This window comes from Aplysia californica, unplaced genomic scaffold (assembly GCF_000002075.1).
Source record: "Aplysia californica isolate F4 #8 unplaced genomic scaffold, AplCal3.0 scaffold00560, whole genome shotgun sequence".
NCBI classification, from domain to species: domain Eukaryota; kingdom Metazoa; phylum Mollusca; class Gastropoda; order Aplysiida; family Aplysiidae; genus Aplysia; species Aplysia californica.
In genome coordinates this window covers 417,689-427,689 of record NW_004797830.1, presented here as the reverse complement: position 1 = coordinate 427,689, position 10,001 = coordinate 417,689, and the positions used below count along the sequence as shown (strand labels likewise).

General features: G+C 40.9%; 1 protein-coding gene across 1 annotated transcript in view; it reads right to left on the bottom strand.

Annotated features, from left to right (window-relative positions):
• Positions 1–4,423: 4,423 nt before the first annotated feature.
• The window catches only part of LOC101846522, a gene marked incomplete in the record, with an annotated part of 13,692 nt that continues 8,114 nt past the window's right edge, over positions 4,424–10,001 (bottom strand). The window contains 7 exon segments of the mRNA XM_005106870.3: positions 4,424–4,942; positions 5,241–5,305; positions 5,848–5,977; positions 6,350–6,435; positions 7,004–7,094; positions 7,461–7,566; positions 8,396–8,540. Coding sequence (XP_005106927.2) covers positions 4,886–4,942; positions 5,241–5,305; positions 5,848–5,977; positions 6,350–6,435; positions 7,004–7,094; positions 7,461–7,566; positions 8,396–8,540 — 680 coding nt within the window.

The window sequence follows — 10,001 nt, the reverse complement described above, 5'->3', positions numbered from 1 at the left end:
TTTTCTAATGATGATAATCTTAGTATAAATATAACGAGCTAAGCCAGTTTGTGAGGTCTGTATACATTTTTTACATCGGTGCTAGTAAAATCTACAAAAGTATGATTCAGTTAAGAATTGCTACAAAGGGTTATGTTACTTTTGTTTGTTTTTTCAGGTTCGATTGGTTTTCCTAGAAATCGAAGCTCTCAAGTGCAGCTGCTTCCACTGGCCCATGGAATATTAGTTAATAAAGCTATTAATGTAGTGTACTAGTGCAAAATATACTTCTAAAATAATAGAAATGTATTTTCAAAATATAATATACTACGAAGAACAGTAAGACTACTGAGGAACAAGCTTCCAAGAGACGCAGACATCACAACACCATCGAAATTGCCGCAAAGGAGGCTTGTTGCATAATAATTAATCAATTAGGCAAAATAAATACTATCAATTGTCGACCCTCCAAATTTCAGGACTATCAAAAGTCGTTTCCTACCGTTCTTTTGGATCGTTTAACAGACGGCTACTCTGTTTTTCACAAAATCAAGTTACTAACAGAATTTGAAGTGGTAGGCCTATATTGCAATGAAACATTCAAACCTGCTCAGTGTCATATAATCCGGGCCTTTATTCAACTCTGAAGGACTACAAACTCGACAAAACCCTTGAGAAATATGCAAAAATCCTAGAAATCGCACTGACGTTTATGTCGATCAACTTGGACAGCGTCCTCAACCTCGTCAATAGAAAAAGGAACCCCTTTGATGCAGCAAAAGAACGAATGGTAGACTTCCTCTTTAAATAGATTTTTCTCTTAACATGTAGGATGATGAATACATCTCATTTACCATGCCCCTGACTATCTTCACCCTGCTTTAAGTTCATTGTGTACGCCAACTTTTTAGACCCACGAGCCGCCCATGGCTTCAATCCAACCTTCAAAACCCAGGGCGAGCCGTACCACCGAGTAGGAAAATTTCTTCCCACTGCTGGAACTGAAACAAAGTTTGCACATATTTTTTATGCCTCTGCCTCAGGAATTCAGAAAAGGCTGAGTCTGTCAGATATTTTATGGTCATACATTTTGAATGAACTTCAAGCTTGCCTTCACAATGTCAATTCATACGCAAAATCTTTCAAGTCATCAATTGAAGTGTGCACAGAAGACGCAAAAAAATTGAACCAAGGTTCCCTCAAGAAATGGACACACCAGAACATTTGAAATCCACTGTAAATACCCACTGGTAGAAAAGTTGCCCTGTCACCTTCCAAATCGACAACAAATTTGATCAAGCCTAAAGATATTCAGCAAGTTATTGGTAAAGGAACCCTAGCAACAAAATAGACTGATTTTTTCAATATGAATTCAGAAGACCCAACAACAAGAAACATAATCTATCCACATTTTCCTCACTATTTCACTTGGAATGACAAAGACTAGAAGTGGTAGAGAAGGAAACAAAGTGTGAGAAACCCAGATAACCCAGAGTAATGTAGAACTGGTTGCTGTATCGCTCAGTCCACACCAGGCAGAGCTCCACTTCTTGCGACTTTTACCTCACCACAGGCCTCCAGCAACCAGTTCTGAAGATCTAAAGACAATATTTGGGTCAAGTTACCCATCTTTTCCGGACGCATGCAAACAACTTGGACGGCTCGATGATGACACTGAGAAGGATGCATCAATGCAAGAAGAATCTTCGATAAGATGCCTTTACAATCATTCTCACATATTGCTGCTTTGCTGATCCTCTCTTATTTTGGCACAAGCACAAATTGGAGCTCTGCAGGGACATCATGATGAGAAAGAAGATCATAGAGTTGAATCTGCAGATTGAGAACCAAGTGTTACTACAACTTCAGCACATTCTTGATAATGATGGGTTGGATCTACATCAAGATTTTCAGCTGCCACCTGCAGAACATAGTCACGTTGAGGGAGAACAACCAAGAATTGTTCACGAGGAGTTGAATTTTGACACAAATAACCTGAGAGAGAAGGTCAGTCAAGAGTACCCAAAGTTTATTGAAGAACAAAGAGCTATGTATGATGCTGTGATAGAGTCAGTGGTACAGAAGCACGGCAAGATATATGCCCTATAGGCGCGGGGAGGGGGGGGGACTGGGAAAACCCACGCTATAAAGCTGATTCTTGCGGCTGTCCGTTCCTTTAAGAAAATTGCCTTTTCTACATTTCAAACATTGCAGCAACTCTGCTCTGAAATGGCAGAACATGACATAGCAGATACAAAATACCCCTGTGTGAACGAACAGTACATGTGTAGTGTGAGTCCCCGAGATGCCAGTGGCATTATATTATGTCAAACACAGCTGTTCATCATTGATGAAGTATCGATGGGCCACAAACACATCTTTGAAGCCGTAGACCGAGCACTTCAAGATATAATTATGTTGGAATTACTCTCTTTTCGGTGAGCTAACCGTGTTGATGTCAGGTGACTGGTGCCAAATACTATCAGAGTAGTTAGCCATGGCTCAAGATTACAGATAGTCATAGCAACTCTGAAATCATCATATCTATGGGAGAATGTTAATGTGCTCAGACTGACAAAAAACATGAGAGTTTTTCTTACAGGTGAGACTGCTGATTTTTCCAACTACCTTCTGAACACTGGTGATAAACACAACGTATGCACGTAAATCGGGGGGTTTGCAATAAACTGCCAGATGGCATCACAGTGAACAGCAAACGAGATAGATGATAAATTGTCTTCGGTAACTTGCAGTCTAACACAGATCCTGCCTGGCTGGCTTCCCGCTGCACCATCTGCCCAACCAACACAGAAGTAGACAGAATCAACAACTTGATCATGCAAACCTTTCCCGGAGAAGAAAAAGTTTACAGGAGCAGTGATTCGGTGGAAGAAAAGAACACCAATACAACACCGAATTTATGAATTCTCTATGTCCGTCAGGTATGCCACCCCGCTAACTGACATTGCGGAAAGACAGCATTGTCATGTTGCTGAGAAATCTGGACCCCACAAACGGCCACAGCAACGGGACTCGATATGTGGTTCAACACCTTCAGCAACATGAAAGTGATGTCGTCGCTTGCGGTCAACTTGCTGGAAAGAGACTTTTTATCTCAAGGATTCCCCTCATGCCTTCAGATAACAAATTATTTCCCTTCCATATGCGACGGCAACAATTTCCGGTTAGACCTGCTTTTGCAGTGACTGCCAACATAGCTCAGGGACAGGCTTTGAAAAGATAGGGGTTTCTTTACAGGGCGATTTTTTTCCCATGGGCCATTGTATGTCGCTATGCGCTTTACAATATTTTATTAGCACAACCCTTGCATACCATAGAACACTCAGAAACATTCTCAGCTAGATCTATGAACTTAATATATGAACATATATTTTTCGCATGACCTAGTTAATTTCTGGATTAACAAAATAACCAATACAACACCAGCTTAAGTGTAAACATGACAAAGTTTCCAATACATTGCATCCCGGGCGTTTATGGTCTGGCGCCTCTCTTGTGGTGGGCAAAATCTGAATAATCTATCCGGATGACCGGATAATTCTGAATGATACATTATCTGAACTCAGACTTTTGAACTCCCTTTAAAATAACCCGTTTGCCGAAGTGGGGGCACCCATTTGATGAGGTGGTTTTAAACCATCGAAGTGGTTCTAGCCCATTTGCGGAAGCGGTTCATAACAGAATATCCGGATTTTGCTAAAGCAACTCATTGCCCAGGCCTACTCCTCGCCGTACATGCAGAAGACGTGAAGGTTGATTCCTTTGTAGGGAAGTTGTTTTTTTTGGGATTGGCCTTGCATTTCTACTGGGAATCTGTATTCCACCCCCCCCCCCCAACCCGGGTTGGCCTCGACACTCAGGGGGGAAACTGTCCGCCTCTAAGATGATCTAAAATAGGTCGATTAGAGTGCAAACTATTTCCAAGAAAATAAGTGAGCATGGCAGTCGCTCTGAAACATTTGGTTGAAATCTTAGCCTTCGCACTGACAATCCCCGCGGGGTCCAAATTTTTCTTGTCTTCCCTGAGATATTTAGCTCTCTGTGGTTACGGTGGTTCTTCAAGACAAGCTGTTTTGTGTGCCGGACTGTGTTGATTTTCAATAACAAGACAACACACCAATAGCAGCAGCAACAAAAAGGAAATAACAGCAACCATCACCAGCAACAGCTACAACAACAACATCAAAAACAACAACAACCATCGTCAGCAACAGCTACAACAACGACAACATTAACAGTAACAACTACAACAACAAAAACAACAACAACAACAACAACAGCAACAACAACTTCAACGAGGTCGACAACAACAACACTAAAGAAAAAAAAAAGATAAAGATAGTTAATCTCGAATGGAAGATAATATGTCAAAATACTCCATTTTTTCTCACGGTCAACACACAGGAAAGAACAAAACATGAGGTGTGATTGATGGGTTTTTTTATTAATCAGATTTGTAGAAATGGAGGTAAATATAATATTCTAAAAAAATCAAACGAAAACAAAACAGAATATGCATGAAAGAATAAGAATAATGTTATTTGGGATAATTTTTGTAACTGAACAAACAGGCCTCAATGCTTTCACACAAACAACAGTTGATACGTAAGCGTACGTGAATTACAAAGAACTAATTTTCCGTCCAGTGTTTTCAGGCTATGCTGATTAACAGCATTCCTTGTATTGAATAAAACAAACAAACATACAATGGAGACGTCAGGTAGAGGTGATTTTTGTGACAGTCAAACGTCCATTAAGTGTGGTTAACTAATTCTTTTTCGAAATAATTCTGTTGTAGTTAAATTTAGACTAATTATTTGAATTCTAGTGAAGGCGGCCCACGGGTCAGCTAGCACGGGATGTCGCAATGACGTGCCGGGTTCCTTTATGGGTTCTGGAGCAGGTTGCTGAATTGGTTTCCGCATCCCTCGTAAACGTTGAACTGTAGGGAGATAACAACCAAGAGAATAAGAATGACGAAGTAGTTTTTCTGTCTGTCTGTCTGTTTGTCTGAGTGTGTGTGTGAGTGTGTGTGTCTGTGTGTCTGTCTGTCTGTCTGTGACTCTTTTTCTTTTATTCTATCTATCTATCTATCTATCTATCTATCTATCTATCTATCTATCTATCTATCTATCCTTATAACACCAGATCTCCTCAAACTTATCTAGTTTTAATTTTGAAGATATTACACTCCAGGAAACAATTCCGAGCGTAGGCAAAATATGACGTTTATGTCTTACCTCGCGGATGACACCGTCAAGACCTCCTCCGATCGTCAGGCCACAAGTGTTGAACGCCAGAGCTCCTGTTAATTTTAAAAAAAGAAAAAAAAGAGCATTACGTGGGTGGTTGGTGGGTGCTCAGGTGTTGTTTTTTCTTCTTCCCTATGAAAAACATCTGTCCTGAGGACACCATACCGACATAGTTTCCTGCTGACCTTGCTATCAATCAGTCTGTGATTAGTTTCGTATTCTGCACCACACATGCATGGGTGACTCTGATGTCATTCACGTCTTTTCGTCTCATAATAATATAATTATCAATGAGGGTTACGAGCGCTCCAGTTTACCCCTTCACTGCTGAGGCCTTTCCACGGACAAGATGAAATTTACATTTAATTAAGAGATATTTAAACAAAGTCATAATATTTCCTCTTATCTTAGGAATGCACAACAGAAAAGTTGGTTTTACTTCTTTAACTCTATAACGTCCCGTATAAACCAGCACAAAAATGGCAGAGAACAAGTTTTGGAAAACGCAAGCGAGTGCAGAGTACATACGTCAACACAGCAATGCACATGTTAAATAGAACAACACCAAGACAGCTGCATGGAGGAAGGTACTCACTTCCGAGTCCTACGGTAGAGACCCTGCTGCCGACACTGAGAGGTGCGTTGTTTCCACCGGGTCCCATATCAAAGACCTGGGCGCGGACCACGTTGTCGAAGGTGAACACGAATCTCAGGAAGTTGTTGGGCTGTTGGTAGGGGAAATGAACAAAACAAAACAAAATGAATTATAAGGTTTGATTGTAAAGACAATATCATCATCATCATTATTATTATTATTATTATTATTATTATTATTATTATTATTATTATTATTATTATTATTATTATTATTGTTTACTTCAGGCTCATATCCGTACAATTTAATTTATTTTGTAGCAGGCTGATACAACCTTACATGTCAGCGAAAACGAGGGTTACAACATGCCAGCAGACTGATGATGCTGCTGCTGCTGCTGCTGATGATGATGATGATGAGGAGGATGATGATGATGATGATGATGATGATGATGATGATGATGATGATGATGATGACTATAGCAAGGATGATGCTCGCTTACCGAGGCGTTGACGTTGAAGTTGAAAGTATCCACAGTGCCAGAACTGCCAGTGGCACTGACCACAAAGTTAAAGTTGTTGATGGAAGCTGCGTACCGAGAAGAAGACAAAAAGGAATTCCATGAAACACCAAACCTATTCAAAGAAATCACCACGTTGTATTAAAAATGAATAGTGTTGAAATCGGAGATAAATACTGGAACACAAAATGCCCTAGGGTAATAACAATTGCATCTATATAGCGCATACCACTCTATACGGCCTGTTCTATGCGCTTTATAATGTATCTCGTACAAGTATAATCTTATATGAAACACATATACACTACTTCCATATAACAATAAAAGTACAATCACGCAATCATAGTACACACAAAATACATCTCGAACACACAAACACACACACACATACACACACACACACACACACACACACACACACACGCACACACACACACGCACACATTCATACATGCAAGAAAACACAGACACAAAACACACACATACACATACACACACACACACACGCACACATACCCACACACACACACACACACACACACACACACACACACACACACACACACACACACCAAAGCACACAGACATACGCACATGATACAGACGTTCACTGACAAACTAATCAAGGGGACTTACCGTATGTGACTTTAACTGACACAGCGCCAGTGCTGCATACAGGGGTGTTTTGATCAAAAGAATTTGAGATCAAGTCGAAAGTCTGTCCTTGCTGTAAATAGATTAGGGGGGGGGGGGGGGGGGGGGGAGGGATAGCAGATTTTTAAAAGAGGATTTGGAAAAAAACTAATGAAAATGATTGTTATGCTATTTCATTTTAACTGTTCTGTTTTAGTTTCTTATATTTCATTTTTTAAACTGTTGCCTTTTCCCCCTGCTTATTCTTTCTTGCATTCCTCGCATCAGTCTATTTACTTAACACCCTCTCCCCCAACTTCTTTTCCTTACCCTTCGATTTCTTCTTTTGTTGGTCTATCTATCTATCTATCTATCTATCTATCTATCTATCTATCTATCTATCTATCTGTTCGTATAACACCAGATCTCCTCAATCTATCTGTCTGTCTAAACACTCGACCTGAACACCGCTGGGTCTGAACACGACAGTCATCGCCACAGGTGAGCGCAGTTCGTTGGAGACGTAATAGTAGCTGTAGATGTATGGGGAGCTTCCAGGGGTGACACTATAAAGACAAAACAAAAAAAAGTTGCGTATATTGGTGTTTACTATAATATCATACATTGTATGGTATACATTTTATTTCTTTCAATTCCCTGTAAGGGACACTTTTGATGCATAAATATCACATGCATGTACAAATACAAAGTTTTTCATCTGAATAGCAAATCACAAAATACATAAAGTTGTATCTAAAGATACCCCCCCCCCCCCGCTAAAAAAAGAAGCAAAAACCTCTACAAAATATACACACAACTATTCAGCTTAACCTTTTTCAACAGGCGCTCGTCAATTTTTGGGCATTTGGGGGTTCATTGTATCATCTTAAAGCTTGTTCATTTGTCTGTCTTTTGATTAAGAAAATACCCTTCCATTTTGAATAGAAGTCGAGATATATGAAGGAGGCGCGCGCGCGCGCGCGCGTGTGTGTGTGTGTGTGTGTGTGTGTGTGTATGTGTATGTTCGTGTGTGTGTGTGTGGGGGGGGGACTTCTGGTTTCAGGGCTAATGTTAGCGAGAAAATTGGCGCCAAAGTTTTGTCAGTAAAATCCACACACAAATGTGTTATTAGATAGATATTAAAGGTGCTGGGAAAAAAAAAACCCCGATAAAAAATGCCAAACCGGCGGGAAAATGACGTATGAAATTGATTTCATTATTTTGACAAGCTCCTGATTTTTACCAAGATGGCGTCCTATATTATTTCATCATGAAAACCGGGACGGCCAGCTGCCAGTTCTTAAGTAAATGTGTTATACACCCTAAACCACTAGGCTACAGGTGACATTTAAAAAAATCTTTTTTGGTAAAAAAAAGTAAGGGTAGATTACTCACGAGAGGGTAGCTTCGTTGTTGAAAAGATTCACAGCGTTGAGAAGAAAGCCGTCGCTTACTTGGTAGGGAGTGTTGTCCTTGTCGGAGAGAGCAACGAGCTGAGAGCCGCTGAAATCAACACGGAAGGAAGCACGGCAAAGGGAGTCTGAAAAGAATTTCAAAGTGAACCCATCGTTAACTTTGACCTCTCCTCAACACTTTGCTACCTTAGAATTACAAAATTCTATCTGACATTTTTGGCGGTTATCAGTTTCTAAGACCAAGAGATTAGAAACCATATTATGCTCTATCTCTTCTAGCAAAATCGTAAGATTATTCAGGAGTCGTTATCAAGGTATTCAAAGAATTGGATTAAAAAATGTTTGACATGCTGTGAAACTCAAAACTTTTGACGTCAGATTTCTCAAAACGAAGAACCGTACTGAGCAGATAGAACGTTGTAATTCTAAGGTAGTAGCGACTTAGAGAAACGCCATGTGTGCTGCAGCAGGTAGGTCGTTCACCAGCGCAGGAAGTATATAATATGAGCTCAATTTGATTCCTGCAAGGGGATGTCGCTTCACAGAGTGTCACCGCGTTTCTGCCGGGATGCTATATCGGGAGGGGGTGCGGGGGGGGGGGGTGCTCCAGTGGCTAAGTGAGTATGTATTTTTGAGGGGTACGTGTTTTACGGCACCAGCAACTGCCTAAGGCCATATGACGGTGCATAAAACACATTAAACATTTTCAGAAGTTAAGAAATTTTGTATATTGCCCGGTTGGCGGCGGAAGCCTTCTCTTATCGATTTTACACCACCAAGGGATTTTTAACGTGCGCCACTTGCTCATGGGACCTCCAAGATTTTTCACCCATGTCCGAGAAGGCCAGGTGTAGATCTTTCCTTCCAGAAGATCAGGGGTGTGACTGAAAGACAGCAGTAAGAAGGAGCCAAGGAGTAGCAGTAGACCGGCTGCAGAAAGAGTCAGGAGCGCAGGGAAGTGGGAAAAGGAGGGGACAGGGTGGGGGTAGAAAGTAGAGACGAAAGCAAACGACAGAACATTGCTAGAGAGCAGGAAAGGAGGTGAAAGGAGACCCAAAAAATGAGAGAAGAATATTTTTCCTTCCCGACACGGATTCGAACCCGGGATCTTTGAAAGAGAGGCGAATACCTTAACCTCTAGGCCTCAAGAGCCCCCTAAGTGAGTAGTGAGTTTAGACTCAAGAGTAAAGTCAAGTAAGAGTCGGTGACACGAGGATCAGATGTGTGGTCACCGGGGCGTGTCCTTCAGCAAGACACGACAACAAAAACTAAAAAGACTGTATGTTTGCCATTGTAAACCAAATCGCCCTTCCAAGAGAAACAGAAATGTAGTTTATTTATTTATTATATACCCCCACCCTGTTGAAGTTGGCCAGGAAGGGCAGCGTCGAAGCAACCCACCTCCTGAAGAAACTAAATTGTGTCTGTCGGCCCCAAAAACACAATTAGTTAACATGAATATCCCTAGCTAGGCTCTACCTTTATTATCAATCCTGAGATCAAGAAGATTACCGGAGATGACTGTGATTCCAGACTGATGTCGATGAGGATGTCAAACGGTTATAATAACCCATCTTTATTTTTGT